This window comes from Dromaius novaehollandiae, chromosome 2, assembly GCF_036370855.1.
Source record: "Dromaius novaehollandiae isolate bDroNov1 chromosome 2, bDroNov1.hap1, whole genome shotgun sequence".
Taxonomy (NCBI): domain Eukaryota; kingdom Metazoa; phylum Chordata; class Aves; order Casuariiformes; family Dromaiidae; genus Dromaius; species Dromaius novaehollandiae.
In genome coordinates, this window is record NC_088099.1 from 37,542,602 (window position 1) to 37,568,818 (window position 26,217).

General features: G+C 39.4%; 2 protein-coding genes across 4 annotated transcripts in view; one reads left to right on the forward strand and one right to left on the reverse strand.

Annotated features, from left to right (window-relative positions):
- JAZF1 (JAZF zinc finger 1) overlaps positions 1-15,909 on the forward strand; it is a 204,413-nt gene extending 188,504 nt beyond the window's left edge. Inside the window, exons 4-5 of the mRNA XM_026103821.2 lie at positions 5,404-5,573; positions 13,562-15,909. Coding sequence (XP_025959606.1) covers positions 5,404-5,573; positions 13,562-13,738 — 347 coding nt within the window. The 3' untranslated portion in view covers positions 13,739-15,909. The remainder of the gene's footprint in view (positions 1-5,403; positions 5,574-13,561) is intronic.
- Positions 15,910-16,765: 856 nt separating this feature from the next.
- Positions 16,766-26,217, reverse strand: part of TAX1BP1 (Tax1 binding protein 1) — a 68,214-nt gene continuing 58,762 nt past the window's right edge. For all 3 annotated transcript variants that reach the window (XM_026103751.2, XM_026103752.2, XM_026103749.2), the window contains 2 exons: positions 18,518-18,603; positions 16,766-17,865 (listed from right to left, as the gene is read on the reverse strand). In XM_026103751.2, the coding sequence (XP_025959536.1) occupies positions 17,664-17,865; positions 18,518-18,603 (288 nt within the window). In that variant the 3' untranslated portion in view covers positions 16,766-17,663. The remainder of the gene's footprint in view (positions 17,866-18,517; positions 18,604-26,217) is intronic.

A 26,217-nucleotide genomic window follows, 5' to 3' on the forward strand; every position in this document is an offset into this window, starting at 1 on the left:
GAGTCCCACTGGAGCCTCTAGACTAAAGACTTGCATAGCAGCCATGACACATGTTATTTAAGTGTTTTGTATTTCATTGCTCCAAGCATTTATTTCCTGTGCTTTATATAGGGGAAGAATATTTCATTCTGAATGACTTGATATGCCCTTGGGTCAGCAATGAATATCAGCTGTGGGAACAGTCTCTCTGCTGGCGAGGGTGGAGGGGGAATGTGTGCGGACGCACACACACATCAGAAAAAACTGTAACAAATCAATGAATGTGCTTTAGTGTTAGACCAAAATTCACATAATGATTCACTAACCTTTTTTTTCTTTTTTGTCAAGGAAGCCATTGCAGTATAGAGGAAAGCTAAATTCTTAACATAAGAAGTGTTCTTATAAAACTGTTTTTATGAAATACAAACTGCAAGTCCCACACAGGACAAAGTGTGAAGCTGAATTTTTATGAGCGATCATTGGAACTACCATGAACTTTCGGTGACACTAGCGATGTTGGTTCCCACTGCAGAAGCTGTTCGCTCTTACTTACTCATTGTGCACTTGAATGTATGCTTTCTGGTCACAAACATAATTGGCAAGGATGTTTTGGGTTTTAGTTTTATTTTCTTGGGAGGAGAAAGGAAGAATTTAAAATGTTCTTAATAATAACTTAAAATATTCATTGTAATGGTACACACAGCTTGTGGTGCTTTGTCCTTTTTATATTCCAAGGCATAGCATAGAAGTTTTTAGACTTAACAAGTTAAATAACTACAAATGATGTGCACCTGCTAGAACCAGGATTCATTCAAAGTTGAGGAAAAAAATACTCTGTAAATCTTACGGTGGAATGAATGCACGCACCGAAAAGGAAGAATTTGATCTTGGTTGCCATGGCATGTATACTGAATACACTCCGCAAATGTAACAGATACAGCTGCAGATTTTCAGCAGTGTAACTGGGAAGTTGCCTGTCCTAGAATATCAGGCGATTAAATAAGTTCCTGTAAAATGTTTTTGAGCTATTTAAATTGCTGACTTAATCTACTGGAAAAAGAAAAGGCAGTAGAGAGGCATTAAAGGAGTCAGATCTTTGCTTTGGGGCTCAGTGACATTCTTACTGACTTCAATAGCAAAACTGGCTGGAAAAAGAAGTAGAATAACTCCTTATGGTGCAACTTTGCTTATTATCATGCCACGAAGAACTTTTAGTACACAGGCAGGGATCATAATCCTTTTCATGCGTGTGTTTCCTTTTGGCCAATAAACTGCTGTGATGCAGACAGCCTACTAACTTGTGATGGCTTTTGTTTAGAGGCAGCATAAAATTAAGAAAAGTGACTTGCCAGCATACTTTTGTGACCTTATATATATTCTTTACTTACATATTCTTTAACTGGTAATTGTAGGTAATACCTAGCTGAGCCGTGGCATACTTCGCCAGCTATGCCTAGCGTTGTCCACCTCTAGTCTGTCTCCACCAGTGGGGTCCACCTTGCCGTTGAGGGGCAGCGGCATAGTCTCAGCACGGAAAACTCCCCAGGGCAGGGTGGGAGTGGGGAACAACTAGTATTTTTTCCTCGTCTTTGTTTTATTTCGTTTTGTGGTCTACTGGGGGCAGCACAGATGAAGTGAGCCTTTTGGCAGGGACACTGGAGTGGGGAGAGGGGAAATGGCTTTGTGGGCCAGCACTAGGGGAATACTGCATGCAAGGGATGGGGGCAATATTCGGAAGATGTTATTTAGTCATTTGGAAGATAAAGCATTGATTCGAGGTTAGGCTGAGGTAGGAGTATGTAGGGCCTGGGAATGAAAGCCAGATGATAAAACTGGATATAGTAAAAAGCAATGAGCCAGCAAGGAGATTCAGAAAAAAACATTGTTACCAATGGAGAGAGAGGTGAAGAAGGCACTTTGCTTGCTATTACAGAGCTAGCATTTAGTTACAATAATAATACTGTGTATTTATACAACACCTTGCTGAAAGTATGTTTTCCTCTATGAACCTTTCCCTTCCAGATATTTAGACACCTCATCTGAGGGAAATAAGCATTGTTGAGTTTGGGGGATTTTTTTGCTGAGGGCTAATTCTGGTATTTTTTTTTCCTCTGGGTACTGATTGGGGAACAACTGATCTGCCTTCCCACCTAGGCATTAGGAGGGAGGATAAGGCTGTTAGCACATGTGCCCCAGTACCGATGCTGCTGGGCCCCGCGGCAGGGCAGCATGCCCCGGCAGAGTGCCACGTTTTCCATGTGCGCGGCAACGTCCTAGCAGGGAGCCAAGGCTCTGGGAGCTCTTCTAAATAGTGCTTTAAAATACTTGTCCGAGGCAAACAGTCGTAACGCCCTGGAGCAGGCCCAAGTTAGATGCAAAGGTGCTTTATTTTTTTCCTTATGAAAGTAAATATTTACACTTATTATTGTGAAAGGCCAACCAAAGTTGGGGGGGGGGGGGGAAAGCAAAGCAAAGCAAAGCAAAGCAAAGCAAAGCTCTGTGTCGATCAAAGTGCAGTGCTGTGCACGTCCCTTCGGCGCGCTGCTGGCACCCTGGCAGGCTGCCCGAGGGAGTGAGCTGCAGCCGACGGCTCAGGTTGCAGCTCGTACACCTGAGGTGGGAGCCCAGGGCCAGGCCGTCCGGCTCGGCGTGGGAACGGCTTCACAAAGCCGCCGGCTTCAGCCCTGTGCTACTTAATTAAAATACCTTATCCAGGGCCTGTTTATTATGGCAGCGCCAACCTGTGTGTTGTGCTTCTTGTTTTCCCTCTCTCTCCTCCCCCCGCCGACTGCTTTCGTGCCGGCAGAGAGGCTGGTGAGGCACCACTTGGGTTGCTGCTCCTAGACACTGACAACTGAGGAAATTAAATTCCGAGGTGGAATCAGTTAAAAGCCTGACTAAATCAATGTTGTTTTTCTATGACAACTGAAACAACATAATTATTTGAAGGATAAATTTTTATTGCTAATGAATTTTTTAAGACAGTAGGTTTTTACATTTTGTTTATACTAGGAGCCTCTTAAATACATCTTGGGGTTTTTTTAAGAGAGTACAAGCAGTCGAGCTCAGTAGAGCACTGTTAGATGAGAGGAGTGATGGCCTCCGGAGCTCCAAGTCCGTATAAAGTAATATGCCTTTAAAATACTTTACATCTTTAACAGTTTTACTGTTTTGGAGGAGGAGAAGTTTATATGGTCAATCATATTTGAAATAGTATCCTTCGGTAAGTCTGCCTGGGGTGAGGAAGTGAAGCACGGGCAAAAGTTGTTGTAGAACTGGGCCTTATTGTAGAAAGTTATTAGAAAAATTAAAGGACCCCTTTAAAGTAGAGGAAACCTCTGGAAATGCATAATTATAATGATTACCCCCTCTCCCCACTGCTCTAAGTATCTTTTTCCCTTATAAAACTTAATATGCAATATGCCATATAGAGCACTGATTGCTATCGTATCAAAACGTGCTCCCTGCTAATACTAAAAGTAGTTATATCCTTTCTGGCCGTCATACAGTCTCAGATGATATTTTCTTTTGGGGGATAAAATTCTGTTTGTGAGGGAGATTTGGGTTTCTTCCTTTTATGGGGGTGATTATAATGGCAGAAATTGTTTCTATCGGTGTCTAGAATTCTTGTATATTTTGTCATCCTAGAAATGCATACATGTATTTACAGTAGGTTTTACTGTTGCATTTGTTTAAAAAAAAATGAGCTAAAGAGTTTGAAAGGGGCAGCTTGAGGAATTTTTTCCACTGAGATACAATCAAGGGCAGGAAATCATAGAAGCAGAGTTGTGGTTTTGCCTCCATATTTTTATTAGTTAATTAAACTATAACGACTCTTAACTTCATTTTAGGTTAATTGTTCCTAGAGTTCAGAAATATTTTAAGAGGTCAATAATGCTTTCTTGGCTTTCAATCATTCTGGGTGGGATAAGAGAGCTCAGTGAGCAGCGCTGAGTTTTCCAGATGTTTTGCAGAATGTGTGTGCGTGCGCTCGTGTCTGCATTTGGTGGTGGTGGGAAACAATCCATCTTTCCTCATCTGCACACCACCCTATAAGGATGAAAACCACAGGAAAGAAATGTGTAGAGCCTGACATCTGTAAGCTAACTTACAATATCTGATTAAAGCTTGGGAGCCCTGAGTATTTACAGCTACCCGTTGATCGAGAGGTGCTGATTATGAGTGGGAGTATGGAGGGTGGGCAGGGAGGAAGAGTCAGGAGGGAAAAATTTAAGACTATAGGTGTGTATTTAGTTTCATGAGAAACAAAAAAAAAACAAAGACTCCATTGTACACTGAAACATGGGTTTTCATTGTGAAGTTGTGATGTTTCTTTTTTAAAGTGCCCTAAGACATCTGTCGGCGTTTCCTTTTCGCTGCTTAGAGATGTGCACTTAAAGGGCATACAAGGGGAGCAAATGGAGCCATGCAAGTGTCGTATAACTGTCTTTAATAACGGGAGCTATTCCAACACCCGCAGCCAAATCATCTTTCAGCAGAAAGGATAAAGTGTAGCAGAGCAGGGCGAGGGGAAGAATAGAGGGGAGGGGAAACACAGCACCATCTCCTGCTGGCACCACAGAAGTTTCCCTAAGCTTTCCCTCTTTCTCCCTCTGTGAATATATTTTCTTTTTAATCAGCTAGGGCTCTTCCCTTCCCTGTTTTTTTTACTGTATTTTTATAGTTGGAATTCTGCTTTCCTAATTTCTCTTGTTTCACATTTAACTTCTTCAGAGAATTTCATTAATAGTTATTGCAATTAAAAATAATAAATAAACTCAGCACCAGCTGCTCAAATGGCTGTTGTAGCATATCTGGAACATAATGTGGTCTGTTCAGGGCAGCCACACAATGCAATTTATCCCCACACCTGAGGGAATGAATTTCACAACTATAATTGCTACAATATAATTCTTATTAATGCTGTGCTATAATTCCTATTAATTCCAAAGGGCTAGTAAATGCATTAGGACTTGTCAACATATTATTTTACACTGTTTATGATCTGTAGAATTACACTCTTCAGTATTGTATTGCATAAAGAAAAGCCTTAAAATTAGCTTTAATTGCAGGGGGAAAAAAAACATTTTCTATTCAGGCACTAGAAAAGAAGGAAGGATCCTGTTGTTTGAGAACTAATGAAATTGCATTTTAAATCAATCCTTTGAACTTTATGCCATGCAGTAAGCTGTTTATAAAAATATATTAATGTCTATCTTGGTTGTTAGAAAAGGAACCACTGGTATCTTTGTGTAGAAATAAATCACTGTAACAAAGACAGCTTTATGCAATTAAAAATAACTGTCTTCCCGCAAAGTAAGACAAAAGTAGGGAAATTGCAAGTCACTGTAACAAGTACAGAATGTGTTATCTTGCTGTGCTCTTATTTTATTCTTCTTTTCTCTTACTACCCTGGTTTTCTAGGTAGTGAATATGATGAGGAGGAAGTAGACTATGAAGAATCAGACAGTGATGAGTCCTGGACTACAGAAAGTGCTATCAGCTCTGAAGCTATCCTTAGTTCAATGTGCATGAATGGAGGGGATGAGAAACCTTTTGCCTGTCCTGTTCCTGGATGTAAAAAAAGATATAAGGTAAGCAGCCGTTCAGACCTACCTTGTTTCCAGCTGGTGCAGTGAGGAAAAAAAGCCCCTAAAATCAATTTATACCTTCCTCATTTAATAGACTTTTCACATTTATTTTTGTGGTATTTTAGTGTTGTACATATTCTGTTCACTGGTTTTCTCTCAAGCATAGCCAAGGTAAAAGTTTTATAACGATGTAGCATTTTGCATCTCTGTCAAGAGAGGTTACAAATAGTGACTGTTTTAAGACTTCTGCCTGACACATTTTAACTAGCTTTCCATTATTTGGACAAATTAGCTGCAGAATACAGGAGGCTGCACCAGCAGAATAATCTCTGCTTCCATTTCAGAGACACTAAAAAAAGCTTCCACCCCTCACTGCCAAATGAATCCCTTCTGCAAAGCTCTTAGCCATACTGCATCTCCTATAGTGAGAAGATGCCCGTGATACTTTTTTCTGGCAAAGCTGATGGGTGGAAAACGGTTTTTAATGTTTTGAAATCCAGAGGTCACCTCACGAAGGCAGAACCTCAAAGAAATTCTGGCCTGGCTCTGCTCTGGGACAGAGCCCCGCTGACCTCTGGTCGGTCTGTCTGGACTTCAGTGCAGGACTCATATCCCTCGGCGTGACATTCTGGGAAACCCTTTTTTGTTTGTTTTTAATTATCCTCCATCATGAGAGATTTTTGCCCATTTAGGGGAGTAAAACATCTTTAACTTTGAACCTTGAGCTGGCTGCTGTAGAGCGATCTGTGATGTTGCAAGGACAGGAATATTGCCTCCCATCAACTAATGCAGGCACAAATGAAATTTTACTGAACAGACTGGACATCAGTACAGTATTCTGGAGTCATAGAAATTTGGGAACTGAAACAGCATACTGACCCCAGTTTCTCCAAATCATTTTTTGAACTTTTGCATAACGTGTTAAAAAATTCAACCTATTACCTATACCCTAGAAAAAGCAGTGGTGATTGGTGTTGTTTTTATACTTATTCTTTTTTATGGCTTCTCCTTTTAGTAACTGAAAAGTAGGGACTTAAAAGGGAACAGAAATATGAAAGAGAAAAATAGGAAGACTAATAACATTTAAAATAAAACAGTTGTGACAATAACAAACTGTTCATGAAAACATGTGGCGTATGAAAATATGTTTGTGATCCTGCAGCTGTTCTGGACCGTTGCTTCTCCTTTAGCAGCACATCACAGGGCTTGGATTCATAAACAGTGCCTGAAGATCAGTTGATGCTAGCAATAGTCATTTAAGACATGAGCAAGAAAGCAGTGTGCGCACTTCGTAGAATGACACACAGTTCTTTCTGCTGAGATTAGACTGAACTACGTAGTGGTTATTCTACTCTTCAGTTACAAGAAAAAACAAACACTGTCTCAGGGGACAGGGCAGAGGAAAAGATGTTGGGGAATATTTTCAAGCATTGCTTTGCAGATACAACCATGGTATTCAAGATTAATACTTTCTTGTGTGTGGTAGAAGCTGTGTCAGATGAAGGGTGTAGTATAAAAGCTAAATCCCTAGCTCAGGAAGCAAACAAGCCATGGTGATTGTTGGAAGTCACTATGCCCACAGGGCATCTATGCATTGCAGAAAACTTTCATTTAATGGTAAAGGCTAGAAGGAGAACCCTGTAATTTGCTATATCCTGTCTGTTCTCTGTTTGACTGCCAGCCTCTCTGTCTTTTTATTGCCCAAATAAGCAAGCTGTTCCTGCCTGCTTCTGCTATCTCACTACCTTCATCTCAAATGCATGAGGACTGTCTGAGGGATATCTTGTACACCATTAATGTTGCAACAGTTGGACAGGGAATAAATTAATGACCCATAGAGAGGCTGACAGACAGAGAGCAGCAGCAAATAAAAAGTACCGTATTTTCCTAAGAGGCTCACCTCTGTTTAGTCCAGATAGGAAAAGACATTTCCTTTAGCTCTGCCTCACCTCATCTCTCTTTTCAGTCAGTTCTGTTTCCTCCCTTTTTTCTTTTCAGTCTAATTTATTTTTTGTGTGTTTTTATCTTTGTTTCCTTCCTTTTAGTTTTGTGTCAGCTGTGTTTCTTGTTTCCTCTTCATCTTCCTCCTGCTTACCCCCCTCCTCAGATGAGTTATTTGCTGAGTCTGGTTAGGGAGTCCTGTGATCAAAGCACTGGGATTTTCTGGTGGGTACTGGATAATCACATTCAGGGCTGTAAAACAATTATAGAGCTACAAACAGGAACACGGCCATGCACATACAGTAATTGCCAGGCTCACTTTACAGCTGAGAAAGGATGCAATCTCGTAGGGAGCGAGGAAGAAAGGAGGATATACAGTTTTCTTTTGTCTTGCCATAGGTGACGTACGTTTGAGAAGCAGATACGTTATTTTTAGATGGGTTATTTGTATTACAGTAGTGCTTAAAGGACCCAAGAGGGATTAGGGGCTCCCTTTTGCAAACAAGGTACAAGGCTAAAAGATGGCCTCTGCACTGAAAAGCAGTCACGGAAAGGTAAATAAGGCAGGAACAAGTATAACAAATACCCCCGGGAGCGGGCAGGGGCGGACGAGGGCACTGGAATAAAAACATGTTTATACACAAGCCCAGATGAGTATCAGAAGACCCTCCTGGCCTCGCGCCCAGCCGTTATCTGTTGGCGGTTTCCCATACGTGTTGCAGTAGAAGTGAGTCATGAACATTTAATTGTTCTTTCAGAAATTTACTTTATTTTTTAAGATATAAATTTGCTTGCTTATAAAAACGTATTGGTGCTAAGCCCTCTAGATAGTGTGGCACAGTTTTCTCTTGGAGTGCCAAAGTTTCTGGAGAAAATATATATTTTTTTTTTAATGGCTTGTAAATTTGCTTGGGATATTCAGAAACAAATCTGGAGTACACTGACTTTCTAGAGGCTTGAAACATAACCGTCTGAACTAATTTCCAGGCTTTCCTTTATTTTTTTTTCCTCTCTCTCTTTCTAATTATGGTTACTGAGCTGGAGTAAAAATGATAAGTATTTTATAGTTTGCTATTTAAAGATTTTTTTGTTTATGTGATTTGCATTTGAAGCCTTAAATTTGATTTTTAGAAAATCATCCAAGTTATTCAAGTGAACCAAGATATTAGAGATACATTTCAGCTTTGCTGCTTCAGAGCTTACCCCCACCAAATTTAGGCTTTACATTCACACTGAGATGAGTTGTCCAGGAGTCTATGTGTATTGAGTTCTTAAAATGCTTTGCAAAATGTCACCTGTAGGAGCTGAAGTGTGGATTTATGAAGTTGGCAGTTAGGTTACCATTTATTAAATATCACCTATTTGTGTCAGTAATTTGGTCTCTAGCTTTGGAGAAGGAAATTCAAAATATGTATATGATGTGGATAAATTTATTCAGGCAAATTCCAAAGAGCAAATTAAGTTGGATACTATCTATCTATCTATCTATCTATATAAAAAACCAAATAATGCATATATACCATTATAGGGGAAACTAGCATTTTTGTCATACTTGTTGTGGCTTGTGCAAATATAAAAATATACAAGAAAGCTTACTGTACATACATACAAAATGTTGCTTGTATGCATCTGCTATCAACGCAATCATTGGGAAGCAGGCATTTCCCGAGTGCGCCTGCCTCATGGCAGTGTTTGGAAGAGCATGTAGACGGAGGCTGGTCTAAACGTGCAGATTCTCTCTGCAAGAGATTTACTAGATTTTTAATTCCTGCTGGTGCGCTGAGAGTCACCGTTGCCCAGGATCGTCCCATGTAGATCTGTACAGGGAGCTTCTGTGCTCAGGCCGCTGCAGGAGGGCACGAGCGTGTGTGACAGAGGCGGGGGGTGCTGCTGGGTGGAGGAAATGCCGCGACGGGGCGCACAGGTGCGTGGAGCCGCCAGAAGAGCTGCACCGCGCAAGCCAGGGGCAGCGGGGTGCCCCGCAGCTTGCGTTTGCCATCCTGGTGGAATTGACCCCTCTTGATTTGGGGCGCTTCTCGGCCAATGCAGCCTTCCCTTGCTGGGCAGCTGCTGCTGGCGTTAGGGTGTTCCCAGAGCGCAGCGCTGGTCTCTTTGGCATGTGCCCGCACGCAAGGCGGGAAGCCGGGATGCGCCTCCGTCCGCCTGGGTCCGAGGCTTTCTCCTGGACAGCACAATGACTGCAAGGAGTAACACCTTCAAGGAGGTATGCTGAGGCAGCGGGCATCGTCTCGCCAGCAGGAAGGGGCCAAGGGCCCAGGCGAGCCCCCCGGGAAGGCTCGGAGCAGAGAGACTTGGCAGAGGGAGGGAGGCAGAATATTGAAGGGGGGGAGGGGGAAGAAGGGAGCGTGCTTGAAAGAAACCAAGAAGCCAGCGCTTCCTTGAGCAGAGAGAAACTGGATCCACAAGGAGAACCTCAGGGAGAGAACTGGGATCTTTGCATTAGAGGCAAGACCAGTCCAGGTGACGGAGGGGAGAAGAGGGGGGCCATCGGGATAGTCCCCATCTTTCTGTTCTCCGCCCTCGCTAGGGTAAGCTGGTCTGGTCAGTATTTTTGTAAAGGAATAGCTGGGAGATACAAAATGTATATGAATGCCCCAGCCTGAAACAGGAAATCCAGACAAACCACCTTCGATGGCCGTTTTCCCACCTGAACGGTGGTGGCAAGCTTTCATGCCTCACAGAGTGTAGTGGCATCAAAGGCACTGCTGTGCAAGGGGGCTGCTCAGCCGGTGTCCTCGTGTCCAGGCAAACCAAGTAGGGCCAGGCCTGAACTTCTGTATCTCCTCCCAGTCTGGTTCCAGGTTAATAATTGTTTCCTGCTGCTCAGGATTTGAGAGTGCCCTTCTGTACTGCCATCTTCTTCCTCAATCATTTGTGAGAGTAAATAATGAGCAATCAAAGTAACCACAGCAATAAAAGTGATGTGTGTATGAGTTTGGCAGTGTTTTTTGCCATACCTCAACAAACTAAACCCAGACACGCAACAAAGTGTTTACATTGTAGCAGTGGAAAAAGTGCTGAAGAGTTGACTGTAACTTCAACAAGTTTTCTTTTAGACAGAAGTATAGATCCCATTTCATGTCATGCTGGCTCCTCGTACTCCTGAGCATTTTACTGTTTTTCAGACCTCCCATAGGCCAATTAATTCCCCCTAGGTTTGTGTTTTAGAACTTCCTTGAATGTATCTGCCTGGAACTATTTTTCCCCCTTCACCAAGGTGTGTACTTCTTGAGGACATGTGATGGATCATTAAAGAATCTGAAAGAGAAGAGCAGTAGCATTGGCATAGGACAGCGAGGGGATTCGTGATTGCAGGTTTAGGGAACACATAACAATTGATACTAGTCCGAAAGTAACGTAAAGTGATCATTCCTAAAAATTAAATGTCTAAACAGACTTCTGTTCAGACTTCCAAAATAAATACAGGTCTGGGGGTTTACTTTATTTTTAAAATTTCACTGCAATGACAGAAATTTAGCAGGTCACCCCCAGGATTTCTCCTCTTTGAAGGCACAGGTCCTTAATAGTACTTGGTTGTTGACAAATGCCTTATGACAAGCCTTATGACATCCAGTGACTCCCCAGCAGTTATCGTCTAGTCCTTCAGGTGCTAACACTTCTATAGTAACTATGTGCAAAGTTATCTACAAGCGGTCCCAGGTTCTCAGATAATTTGCAGGGATTTCACCTGACTGCTCTTGAAGGCTCTTGATGGACAATTTGTAGCTTTTAGGTACTTTTGCCTGTCTCACTGGTATGGCTTTCTACTACAGATTTGCTCTGAATACTGCTAACCTAGAAGCAACCAGCACTAAAGGCTCATATTTGTATGTCTGATTTGTTTTGGAGGCTTAACATTCTCATGTCCCACAGCTCCCATGACAGCTGTGCAGGAATGAAGCCCAGAAGCAGTCAGGGAAGACTCCATTTCTTTAAGGATGTAAAGGAGAATTTGGGGGCTGGACTTGCGACTTGAAGTGGGGGTTCAGTGCCGAGGATCTTATGAGAAAAGAAGCATCTATTTGTGGGCAGAGCAGCTGCTTAGAGTTTTACGCCTTATCCTTTCCCAGGCTAGATATTTTAGGTGAAGTTTTCCTCTTGAATGGATTACTGCAAAGCAACCTCTCCAGACACCCAGGCTGCTACAAAATGCCAGGTCAGAGGTAGAGACTCCACCGGGCATTAGGAGTTCTGATGATAACTCCACCATGTGTGACTTTATTATTGAAACTGGAGAACTGCTTTTGCTTGAAGATTAAAAATACATTGCCGTAGTGGCCCACCTAGTGGGTAATAAATAAGGAACAGCATTTTGCATTGTAAGACAAGAACACCACAGCTATATGGGAGACTGGGGGCGGTTCTGTTGCAGTAATACTCCTCCCTCTGGTTTCTTGACGAGGACTGAAAATTCCTTGTAATACTTCTTACTGCTTCATGGTGTGACCTGACGTTAAAGCAGAGAACTGGAGGACGACATATAGAAGGGACTGTGTGTCTCAGGAGTGTAAAATAAAACTTGAGATTCTCACATAATAAATTTGATTAGGAGACAGGGGAAGAGAAAGGGAAGTGTTTACAGGAGAGCGGTGTTAAAGGTGTGAACTTCATATCCTTTCTGATGTTTGCTTTATGATGGCTGAAGAATCTCCTGAGGGTTAAGCAGTTATAGCTCTATGTTCTTTACTGAAGTTTTGGTTTAATTAACACATTGTCTAATTTGTCTGATGGCTCTGAGTCTCAGCTCCCAGAGAGCTAGGACTTCCAGGTACTGTAAACTCCGTGGGAATGAGACTGAACCTGCTGCTTGAAGAGCCGAGCAGTCTTTTTTTGTGTAACCATAGGTTCAGCAAAGACAGAATTTTGAAAACTTAATATAGTGGGTTAATTTCATCCATGCTGTTAACCAATTTTAATTTGTATAGCTTAAAAACATGAGAGAAGTATTAGAAGCTGCAGAGAGGATACAGTAGAGCCTCAGAGCTGTACCTTTGTCACAAAATGCCTTGGCAGCTTTTTTTGTTCTTTTCCTAGAGAAATATTTATGGACAGTCAACCACTTAACAGTGTAGGATTGCTCTAATGAAAGACAGTTTGCCTGTCCTTATTTATGCAAAAATTCAAACTCTTTTAATGAAAACGAAAAATATACTGAGAAAGAGGTTATCGTTAAGATGAATCTTTGACAAAGCAATGTTACCTACTAGGTGTAGACCACACCACTTCTACTTTTGCCAGAAAAATGGGGGAAAAGAGGGAAAGTGGTAAGACTTTGATTACATTTAGCACAAGGTTCTTGATTTATCTGCAAAAGCGTTGCTTGTTTTGTGACTGTGCTGGTACAAATAAGTTCTTTGGAGCGCTGCTGCCTTCTGCTCCTACTCTCCAGACTACAGCCAAGAAGAGTTCTCTAGTTTTAACTGTAGACTATTGCTAAACAATAGCTATTTTAGAAAACTATTCCTCTGATTTTTTTTCTATGATGTGCCCTGTATAACTGTTAACTGTTCCCTGCAGTTAATTCTTTAGACACAGTGTGTAAGCTACCAGAATTTGCTGCTGCCTAAAGACATACCTGAAAACAATGACATAAAGCACATAAAAAAATGCGGGGGGGGGGGGGGGGGGGGGGCTGCTGCTTTTTGAAGAAGTGTGACTTGAGTATTCATGCCAATTCTTTGTTTGCTTGTAAATGAACAGCCAAATAAAAATTTTTCAATTTTATATGAAAAAAATGTCAGGCAGCAAAGAACATTCATGTCTGATCCTATTAAATGATATTTTTGAAAAGTACTGTACACTGAGAGAGAAAACTCAGGACTACCAGGCAGGTAAGTTTGATACATTAGAGCTACAGGTATTGTTCTCCTGCTCGTCCCACCCCTAAGTCTTGAATGTCTAACACAGAGACAGTTCCTAACAAATTGTGTAGTTTTGCCTGCAACATTAGTCAAGTTTGGGGTTTGTAACAGAAAGCCAAAGCATTGCCAGACCACCTGACTACTAACATTTTGCTTTCTCACTCACAGAATGTGAATGGTATAAAGTACCATGCCAAGAACGGCCACAGAACGCAAATCCGTGTACGCAAACCATTCAAATGTCGCTGTGGAAAGAGTTACAAGACAGCTCAGGGCCTGCGGCACCACACAATCAATTTCCATCCCCCCGTGTCTGCTGAGATTATCAGGAAGCTGCAGCAATAACATGCTGGTCACAAATGTGCCAAGAAATCCTCACCAGCAGTTGCTGATTTTGAGAACAGCCACCTTTTTCAGGGGAAGCATTCAGCAACCCTTTCAAGAATTAAATGCATGCTTTAAAATTTTCTGTAATTTTGGAATGATGTATCTTTGTAGAGTTAATGATTTTGTACATTTGCACATGTAATCATCATACCCATTTTCATTACTTTGAGATAAGGTGCTAAAAAAGCTATAGGTTCTTCAGAACATTTTTCTCCAAAACAAAAAATTAGGGGGCGTTGCGTATTTAGTTGTACTGAAGTGTTGAATAGGAGTAAGAGGAGGAGAGCTTGGCACTGACATAATTTCAAGATTGTAATGTCATGAAGACTTTCAATGCATCTGTCAATGTGTGTGCAAAAACCAAAACAATACCACCATTGTCGAACTATAGTTAACATGCCTTACATAATGGAGTTATCAGTGGGGTAGCAAGTCTTTTAGGTAATGGAAATATAAATAAGAAAGAATGTTTAACATAATATGCTAAAAATATTTTCATACTTAAATAACATACATAAAAAGGTGTGCTTGCTGTATTTTATATTATCTTGCAAATCTTTTTTTTCCCCTCTTGAAATGCTGAAAATCTTGCCATTTGACTAGTAAACAATCACTTTAGCGTTAGAAATACTTTTTTTTTCGTACAAGATGTCGTATTATGTTCATGCCCATCAGACTTTTGAGGACCAATATCCCAGTCCAACTAAATATTTACCCCTGAAATATGTTAGAAAGACATTTGGAAATACTTAAGTGCAAATTTGTGTGTGTGTGAGAAACGATTATCTTCATCTCAGATGAAGGTTTAAAGCACTTTGTAGTTCTCTATTGCCAACAGATTTAATGTTTTATGTGTTGCCAATTCTTGCAACTTATTGTACTAGCATGTGCCTGTGGTTGCAAATAAAAATTAAAAATTCTACACATGATTTAAGGAGGTCCATTACTTGTGCTAAGGGAATTTCTAATGCCTCTCCTTCATGGTCATCGTATTTTGAGGTTTTTCTTCGTACGTTTTTTTGCTTCTCATTGTAGGTCACTGCATTCCATTTGGAAATGTGTCTGTTTAGCTTTACAAATAATTTTGCTGAAATATGACATATGAGCCTTACTGAAATTAAGTGCTTCTTGCAGCAGGTGGTCAGAGACTGATTTAAAACAAAAGCCAACATGAAACAGCTTGTGTCTGGACCATACCTGAACGTTTGTTGCTTGCCATCCTGCCTTGAGCATTCTTCTCTCACAAGTGCTATTCTTGGAATTTAGATGCCAGTTATGTAATTGTGTGCCCCCCCCCCCCCCAAAAAAAACCACTTTTACAGTAAGGGTTAGGGAAGAATTCATAATTTTAAATAATGTAATCAACATCCCTTATTTCCTGTAACTGCAGGTGCAAAAGAAAGCTCCTGTATATGAGAAATAAGCTTTCCCTTTATTTTTTCTAAAGCTTTAAAGGAAAACTTTGTAAATATGACAATTGCCGAGTCTCCAGCAGAGTAAAAGTCTCTTTAAAATATTTGGGTCTGCCTAATAATTTTTTTAGAGTGTTTATAACATCCCAGTTTACATAAAATACTTTTTCAAATCCTAAAAAGGTGACAGTAGTTGTATTGCACAGTACTGTCAGCTAGGTTTAAAGGATGATCCAGACATGAGAGTTAGTGGAACACAAAAGGTCCCATGAGACCCTTTCCTGCCTTCTGCAGTTTGGGCAACAGATCGGGTGAGCAAATACCTTTTGGCTCTGCTCCTAGTGCAAGAAACCACAGGCTGGGTAAGTTAGTTCAACAGCTAAACAGTTGTAAAGTGTCATTGTTGCATGTAAATTCCTTTCAACTATAAAAATGAAATTCCAGTTTCTATTTACCTATTCATTGTGACAGTATTATTAAACAGGTAAAGATGGGACTATTTTGTTATACTGTGTATAGTGAATGTATTGTACTGTGTCTGTGAAAAGTGTGCTTTAAATTATATTTTCATATGTTTTGTTGGGGACAAAGTACTTTAAGTTTGAAAGTGACAGAGGTTTGTTTTAGAACTGAAGGCAACTTAATGAATTCCTGTCAAGAAAGCTGCTTATAAATGTAAATCAAATCACATTTAAAATAAACTGCCTCTGACCTAAACTGACTCTTCTTTACTTGTCACTAACCTAAGGTGTTAAGTTCTTGGGCTGTATATAGTCTCATGTATTTTACTTTGGTATCAAACCCATTTTATTTAATAACCATCCAAAGTAACCTAATAAATAGCTACATAGTTTACACAGAATACTATAAAAGCAAAAATCAGATTTCACAGGATGTTTCCTTCCAGCATCACAGCACAGATCAGCCTGGAGAAAGGAAAGCTCATACTCATGCTAAAGAACCACCCCCACTCCCAGCTTTTAAAGGTACGATGAGCTCTCAAAGTTTTTCAGAAATGGAGGGACTAGCACTATAGGAGAAGTCATTAAAATCAAGTTCTGTATTCCAATTTTGAGGTTGTCCTGCTTGTGTGAGATACCAACTTCTGAGACTGCAGAAGCCTTTATTAGTACTTGGGTTATCCTCATATTACCATTTTTTAAACCTGCTCTGTAACAGTACTTACTTCCATATATTACCTTAAATTTTTCAAGTGTGAACCTCATGCCAGTAGATAGGTAGACTAAAACTTAAAATGCAACACAGAGGACTGATGGGAGTAGCTGCTACTCAAGCCACTGCAATTTATCTATGTCATGCAGCTTTTAATAAATCCTGCATTGAACAGAATATTGCATATGCTTGCAAAAAAGGGAACTGCAGACAACATAAATTACTCAAAACCTTAAGCCCCAAGTCTCTTTCTAAAACAACCTAAAACAAAGGATAAAAGTAGATGTGAGCAGCAGTATTTTGTAACGCAAAACTGAAACATCATTTACTGCAGCTACAGAGAACCTAAACTCTGGTGTATTTTATTTCATAATGAGCAGCTGAAATAAAGGATCACTGATTCCATGAATAATTTTGCTTTTAATGTAACAAGACTATTGTACAACAGGTGGAAAGCAATTTGCTTACTACATTTAAGTAAATACAAAATGTTTAGATATACACACATGTTGTTACTGGAAAGAAATAAGTAAAGTTAAAAAGCAAGTTTTGAAAGCCTGAATCCAAAAGGAACACAATTCACTGGTGTGAAAAAAACCGTAACCACATTTCCTACTGAATGCAAATGTAACATAATGGCAATGATTTTAAACAATTATCTTCTAGGCATTCTAAGCAGAGCAGTTTCTTTCAGCTCAAAAATACTGCCTTAAAGTATAACATAGGGTTATTCCTTAAGGCAAATATCCTATATGTGAAACTGAAGTATTTGTCATTGCTGTTTTGCAGGCATGTAATCTCACACTACATGCACCTACATTTCAGAAGTGTACTAGAAAACTATATTTTCAGTGGGTAAGTTATGTAACTTTGATTTAACTGTTACTCAAAGAAAAACTACAGAAATTTACTGTGAGAAACATGTTTATTACATTTTTAATCATGCCTCTGTTATAGTCATGAGAAACCACAGGGGATTATTTTATTTTTTTTACAGCTAAAGAACATCATGAAGCTGGTCTCATTGTGAGGCTAAGTTTATTCCTAAGTCCTTACAAATTCCACTAAATAGGGGAATAAATAGATACATACACAACCAAGTCTTTTCTTTAAGATAATATTAAAGAGAGAAGACAACCCATTAGCAGCTGACAGCCAAGATTTACCATGGCTCCCATTAGAGTACATGAGCTTTTAATCAGAAAATTGCATTGTTACAGAAAGGCTGCACTGTTTTTGTTCTAGAGGTGGACTACTCAAAGTTGTTTCTTTTTAAGCTACATTGCAAAACAAAGTATTTAATCAAAATTTAAAACATTCTGATCAAAGTGAGTCTGAACATGCCTCTCAAATCCTTGCTGATCGTAGTCAGGTGGAAACTGCTCGCTGCACATGGGGCACACCTTCCAGTGACTTTCGACATGTTCTTCAAACTTGCTCTGATCATAGTTAGGTGGAAACATCACATCACAAAGAGGGCATTTCTTGTGAACATCAAAACTTCATGAGAGGAGAAAGAAGGAAAAAATGAAAGCTGTGCTATTGCAAAGCAAAGTCAGATCCTGCTGCCACTGAAGAAAAGCTTTACTACTAATTTAAATTTGAGCAGACTTCATATATGTAGGCAAGTATCATACAGTTAATTAAATGTCTTAGCTGAAAACGAACAATATACTTTAAGTAGTTCTACTTAGGAATTTCAAAATCACCTCGCACTTTAAAAGTTGCATCATTTTGATGTAATTCCAGCTACCACTGAATACAAATCCATTGAATGTCTTAATGGCCAAGTAGTTTCATGGGAAACCAGTCTGTCTGCTCATAAATGCTGGCTCTTAGCAAACATAACACATTATAAAAGCTCTAAACTTAGGTTCACAATTAGGTTGGAAAGAGGGAGGAAAAACAAAAGTTTTTCATTCATTTTCCAAAAATACTGTCCACAATCAGTCAAAACGAGGTATAGTGCAAATAGTCCACCCAGTCAAACAGCAAATTCTCTGGTAGTTAATTGTAAAACAAACACTGTCTGAGAACGCTTAACAATGTTTCAGCATCCTTCTGCACCTCTCCCCTCCACTTTGAGGGAAAGAGCCCAGCTATACAGAAACTTATCTGTGCCATTAAAGACCAATAAAAGATAAATATTTACCTGGAGTCAAAGCAAAAACCTGTTCCACGTTCATGCAAAAGAAGACTTGGAGGATCAGGAGCAGAGGGTACAGTGTTGTCATCATCCTATTAAAAAACAGTAGCATGTTAAGTAACACCAACTGGAGACAGAATTTATTTTTCCAAATATATTTTTTTCACTAAGCAAAAACACAGATGAAATTTACCTTTCATTTTCTAACCTCTGCAGCACAAGTTTTACTTCAATGTACAAAAGTGAGACCTATCACTCACTGAATATGAAATGCTAAACAGACTGCCTTTTTACCATGTAAGTACAGCAGAAATCTTCGCCAATACTACTAGAATGCTTCTACGACTACAGTAACTCAGGAAACATAGGTCACCTCACTGTTAATGCCTCAGGGCTACAGCAGAACAAAAATCCTGTGTTAAACTGAATGCAGGGCATCACAGTACAAACTATAATACCATTTTAGAGAGCTAAAATTCAAAAATTAATTCTAGACAATAGCATGTAAAGTCAGAGTCTTAAAATCTATCAATTTAAATTTCAGCAAGGGGTCGGGGGGGGGGGGGGGGAGGAGCACTGATTTAGATTCACATGCTTGCCTCCCGACGGTCAGTTTTGACTGATCTGCGTATGCTGCTATCACCAGCCAAGCATGTCACACATTTCACACTGCAGTCAGGCACATCAGCTAAATTGCCCTGTTTGGCTGCTTCCTCCCATCAGCTCTGTCAATTGTGCTCTCCCTTCATGAACACTAACAGCACATAAATAGCTGCAGCAGGCACTGACGAGGATCGGCTGATGAGGATCACACTGCTGATGGACAATCAGCTTTACCTCAGAGCTTCTATCAATTTAGCAAGGCAGGTCTGCCTCTAGAGAATACGCTACTCCTAATGCCTTTTTTTCTTTTTTTCTTTTTTTGGAAAGAGAGAGAAAAAGTCTGTAATATGAAATTCTTGAGCTGAAAAATGAAGAATATTTATTCTGAGAGTGACAAGTGAAGGATGAAAGCACTATTTTTTTAAATATCAGATGACATTATTATGAATTAAGATTTAAACTAGCACAGTGATGGAAGCAAACAGAATTAGGGAAAGAAAACAGCATAGAAGAAAAAAATAAAGACTGTGTTTGTAAGTTGGTTCTTTATGCAGTAACAAACTATATTTTATAGTGTCTTGGTTCTATTCTGCAATAGATAAGGCAGCACAAAGCCTACTCATTTAAAAGGGGAAAACTAGGGGCCAGCCAGACCTTTGAAAATCTGAACACTCAAGTTTCCTAAATCCTTTTCCTTCTTACTTGAAGGAGACAGTGCATGCAGGAATTATGAACAATTTAGCTGACCTTCAAAAATGGATGTGCAAGGAACCATATGCAACAGCATACATACAGTGTTTTATGCAGATAACATATATATTCAAATACATTTTAATTTTAGGCTAACATACTTTGTTCCTATGAAAAGATAATGGAAATAAGACAGGATAGGATTCCCTCAATATTTTTCTTCTCCTGACAACAGCTGTTTAGTTTCAACCATTTAACATTTCCATTAAGCAGCTAGTGGGGCTTGCTGTGACAGATGCTAGCAACAGACATTTTCTCATCTTGCTTTGCACCTGCGGTAAAAAGGGCATATGGGTTTTAAAATATTACTTTTTTCCTTTCATCATGAAAGAGATAAGATGTATGTACGAAGAAAAATTATTTAAAGTACTGTAGTGCTACAATGTAACAGTTCATCTAGTACCAAAACCATGACAGACAAATCTGTTGGAGTGCCAGACTGTAAGCACATCTAGAATTGACAAAATGAATACACATCTTTCTTCCCAAAATAGTTCTACTACAAACACAGGCCTAACTTAAACATAAGTCCCTTAGAATAGACTTTCTTATAATTCTTTTCCATTTGTCACACAATTACTTCTTGGACACAAGGCATTTTTTGCCAACACTTACTAATATTAGGTTACAAATGGTGAGGTCAACAAAATATTTTTCTGAGGAAAAGGCTCTTCAGCCTCAAATTCTTTAAATAAGCTTTGTTTAGGACAGAATAGCATATCCAGTGCTATATGCATAGGTTATTCACTTTAGTTATTTGAGTAAGCAGACAGGGTTCATCAGTGCTAAATATTAATTTGGAAGGAGGACATTAACCAGAATTGTGCAGTTGACATAATACAGAAAGGTCTCTTTTCCCACTCAAAGTGACTACTGCATACAACAAAAAGAAGCTACTTTTAGAAAGGATATTGACACAGACCTGAAAGAAACAGTTAACCTGAGTGCCTGACTACAACAGAATGCAGAACTGATTACTAAAGTAATCTATTTTCAATATAAATGCTAGCATAACAGAAGTTTTAGGCTTCTCTATCACAGAAGAAAACCTGTCAGTCATTACACACACATTTCCTAAAGATTAAAATATACCAAGCAGCATGAAGTACGTTCATACTACATATAGCTAAAGGAAAAGTGATCGATGCCCACTTTTTATATTAGCTGCATCAGCAAAAAAAGACTGGGCTTTAGAATCAGTTTTCTGCCTGCATATTACTGCTCTACTAGCACAAGCCATGAGAAACTGAAGATTTTAATTAGAACAAAAAACCCTGCAATCTATTTTACATAAAAGTTTGCCAAGTTTAAAAATTCTTCTAACACATTAGCACTGCCTCTTCATCTTACATAAAACTTTACAGTAATGGAGTTTTTTGTTTTGTTTGGGGGATTTTTGCATTTCTTAATCTAGCCATTTGTTTAAAATTTTGCTACTTTTTTTTTCGTTCTGTTTTTTAACCATATGGGTTGTGGTGAATTACTCCCTCAGATAAAACTGTTAACATTGTCTTGTGGCTTCCTTCAACTTCTGGCAAGTGTGATATCCTATCATGTACCTATATAACATTCCTCCTCAGGCCTTTTTCAAAAACTAATTTTAAAAATTGAGTACGGTGCTTTTCTACACACACATACACACCCACTATCCTGCAGTGCTGCTTTGTAGTAACTAGTTTCAATTAAGGCATGACAAAGTCATTAACAGTTTTAAAAAGGCTTTTTTGATGTCAGAGTAACATTAAAATTGGTATGTCCTGATGATGTAGCCTTTTCATGACTTCGATCAATTAATGATAAAAAAAATGTACTGCACATTCCTTATAGTAGCATCTGACTTGTGCAGCATGTAATAATGACAATACTAAACACGTATGGATAGTACTTTGTTAAGATACAGAAAGTATGTCTTTTCTGTATACATTTTCTCGTGGCCAAGTAAGTATACATAAATCACTTCTTAACCTTTTGTTATGCTTAACAAGAGAAAAGCAAATCTATATTGAGCACACCTCAAAGTATATACTACAGAAATTACTGCATAATTAAAGAATGGTTCATTAAAAACTCTTCAATAACTGACTTCTGTTTGGACAAACACATGTTTAAGACAGACCTTATCTAGAAGTTAATATTGAACTCTAAGATATTTGATTCTCAAAGACTTTAGATGCCACATAATACAAACTGGAAATAGAGATCAAGAATCTATCAAACAGTAACAACAGTACTTGAGGACTTTATCTTAACAGTCTGAGAGAATTTCACTGTTCTTCTAATTCCAAGTTACCACCGCATACTACAGAATGCCAAACCGTACACAATCAATAACCACTAAGAAAATTCTCATGCTCTTTCCTGGGGTAACTTGTAGCTTCTAGAAAACATTTCTGTTAGAGTCAAAACATTTTCTGTCTATTCTTAACACTTCAGACAGAAACCCCCTAAAATGTACCCCATAAAACTGGGAACTATATGAAGCAAGGACAGTTCTTCCTAATCTTGGTACACAATCACTTAGTGCCCAGTTTCTTCCAGTTAGTGTAACCAAAGATACATTCTTTATTCACATAAATGATATCAGGTTGAAAAGCATATGTAACATTTTAAGACTGTTCACTCTCCCATAGTAAAACAAACCATCATCCCCTGAAGACTCAAAGCATAAATGGTTTAAGTTATTTTACAGAAAGAGGTTAACAGTAATTGCTAGGAGGTCAAGCCTAAATGGCTGTAACTATGCATGGACATCATCTTATTCTCAAGTCCCCACGGTCAATTCATCTCAGGTATTTGGACAAAAGCCCATACTACAGATTTTGAGAAAGAGACGGTTTAGTCTGCTCTTTGTGTAGGCCCACAGACAACTTTCTTGCAGTCCAGACAGATGACCAGGATTATGTGCATGGTTGCACATATTTAGCCCAAGACCACCACAATGTCTTGCAGTGATGCAACACAGGTAGAGGGCCTCAGGCCCTTACCTAGAGTCTGATATCATTTACAGAAAGGCTAGCACTGTGTTCATGTAGCTTGCCAAACACCAGGCCTTCTGATTCACAAACATGTATACCCAGGGTAATGAATTATGTCAATAATACTCATCTCAATCTTAGAATAATCAATGAACAGCCACACCACCAATGTATAGTGCAGATGAACTGGAAACAAAAGTACATACATTTCTTCTAGTGAGTCAGCTCTGCTGTGTGAGTGAAATTAAACTCTTTAGGTATCTCTATCTCCCCGCAAGCAGTCTGGCCTCTGGCAGGGGTGGGTACCTGGTTATCTGGATACCACTTTCTCCTTTTATGTCTATCCTATAAAGAAAGATAGTACTTGGCAGCAAAAATAAGATCAGGCTGATAGAGTGTAGTGGGTTTTTTTGGCTAAGAAAAAGGCCATTTTGGATCCATCTCAAAAATATCCTGACCTGGTTCTCAGTGGCCAAAAGCTCCTTTTTCTCCCCACATTGCCTGTGGCTAACAATAGTCTTTTAAGAGTCTTGGGGTAGTTATTCTGGGCTTACTGCCAACCATACTCAATTCTACATTTCTTAAACTCACCCTTTATTATTAAAAATAAGGGGTTTTTCTTCCTGTTTGTTTCTGGATCTCTCCTGTACATACCTGCTTCTAGAAATGATTTGTTCTAAAATAAATTACATGTTAGTCAATTATGGGAGCATGAGCAAATGGAAAGCTAGTGCTAAGTAAATGAGGGCAGGACTCTGTAGCAAGTCCACTACACTACATGAAATCACCCTGGTGTATGCGCTCTTATGCCATGATTTAGACAGACCAGCTTATCCCTCTCAGAAATCACTGTTAAAATGGCCTGGGGATCCCATAAGCCAAAGCTATGAAGAGTTTTGGAAAGGCTTAGAGCTCTTATTCATACAAAACTGATGTTTCTTCATGGCAACCAAATACATGGAAGTGCCCACCCCCAAGGAACAATGTTTCAGGAGAAAATGTTAAGACAGAATACAAAAAGTAACATTAAGCAGAAGTTCAGAGACATTTGCACATGACTATCCCACCTAGTTCACAATTATTATTAACTCAGACTAACCAAAGACAGAAAAGTCAGTGCAAGTTTCAGTGCAACAGGAACGTAATCATCACCTGATCTCATTCTCTGTTAGCCAAGATAGTCACCAGTAATAAATATCTCTCTCTACAGAGAAGTAGAAATAAAAGCTTCCTACTTGGAAATACAAGCAGACTTGGGAATATGAGCAAACAGCATTCTCCTTAAGAACGTGGGAAGTAAGTTCAGGTCACATTAGGAACAATTCTCTCAGCAGAAGGATCACCTCAGTCTTGATCTTGAGAATTTTGAAACGTGCATGTAGGAAAGAGTAACTGTGTAGAGCAAGTACAGAGGGTGATAGCAGCCATACACTCCACTGAACTGAAGATCAAACTATTAAGCACTAGTTCCAGGTACAGATGTAACCTCAGGAAAAAATGATTATCTGCAACTTGAGAATGACAGTGCTCTTATAGCTAGCTAAGGGTGTCTAGTGATGTCTTTCTTTCTATGAAGGGGAAGGATGTAGGCCCTAACAGCCATCCAGTGCTATAAGGCTATGCAAAAATCCTACCTCATTATACCAAATGCACATTGAACAAGTCTACAGGACTTCTGACAGTGGAATGAGAAAGAAGCAGCAAGTGAACAGAAACTGAATTAGCACCCGATTCTTCCCCATCGCCAGCCAAAAGAATAGCTATTATCTTGGGTTATCGCTTATCTATTAATATAATTTTAAAGACTCAGTCAAAATTCCTCCTTGTGACAAAGATATTCTATCAACCAAGGCTGTCACACTCAGATTTTAAGAGATGTATTGCTAAAGTACATGATAGCAGTAACATTAGCTCAACAAACTGACAGTCTGTCTTCACTGGGAAGGGAAACTGAGAAGACCTTTCCTTGAAGAACTCTTGATGAAGAAAACTAATTTTAACTATCTTGGTAAGAAACTTCTAATGCTAACAACACAAAATATATTTTTAAAAACATATATTTTTCATATACTGCAGATCAGATACCATAGGTAGATCTTTTTCATTACGTGAGATGAAAACACATAAATGGATCATTACCCAGGAATATGAAATTCCTCTAGGCAAAAAGAAACCTGGCATCTCAGATCTGTTACAACACTGATATGGATTAAACCACACAGATACAGAACGAGACTGTAGGAAAAAAACAAACTTATGAACACTTCTGTAAAGCAGAAAGTTCCTTACTGGACTAAAGGGCTGCACTAATTCAGAAAGTTCCAAGATGTTATATGAAAGAGGACGACTAAGGATCAAGTAAAAGAACCAAGCTGTACCACAGAGCGGGCCGGGGGTGGGCGCAAGACGAGGGACTAGAGTCCTGACTACCTCTGATTTATGTCTGCATTCCCTAACACTTCTACCTCCACATCATTTGATGTTCTCTTCCTGTGTAGTTCAATTAATGGCCAATTTGCAGCCATATTCAGCCTGACTGGCCAGCTGTTTGCTGCCTGCTAGAGCAGATAAGGAAAAATTACAAGAGCTTTCTCCTGGCCACAAGAATTTATTTAGATCTCTGTCTTCTCCCAAGCAGTTCTCAAAAACCTATAGGAAGTTAGTATCTTTAAGACCTCCATAACATGTCAGATATGGCTGAAATTGCCAGAAGAAAGCAAAAGCAGTATCCAGAAAGAAATAAAAATGGTGGCAAGAAGGCAAAATTCAATCTCGATAAAGCAGAAAAGCATTCCATTCTGAACAAACACCAGAGTGCAGCTGATGTTATCAACTCACAGCATAAGTAAAGCTGTATAAATTGTTCAAGTGCTGGAACGGTTCAGTGAAGGCAAAGGCTTTAAAACTTGAGGACCACCAGCACGTACAGTGGAAATGCACACATGGACAAATACTCAAAGGCAAATTTGAGATTCTTTCCCTAACTTTGAGGAAGATGCATCATAGCTGGAAATAGAATAACGTAACCTTTACAATGGAAGAAGCTCAAGATAATACAGTGGCAGAGACACGGTTTATAGGTTTTAAGTAATTCTACCTAATCCCTTGTCAGAAAGCACTGCTGGAAGAAGTATTCAGAACTTCTCCTCCATCTTCTAGACTGACATTTACAAAGTTACTCAGTTGCACAGGAATGTAAACAGCAACTACAGAAGGCAGAAGTTCGACTTGCTAGACCTCTCACAGTTTGCTGAATTATTCCTTAGGCTGCACGGATATCTAAGAGAAAGGAGTCCCATTACTGTCCTTCATGCTGCAGAAGCAACTGGCAAAGTTTCTCTTGCACACACGTGCACACACATGCACACACACACATCT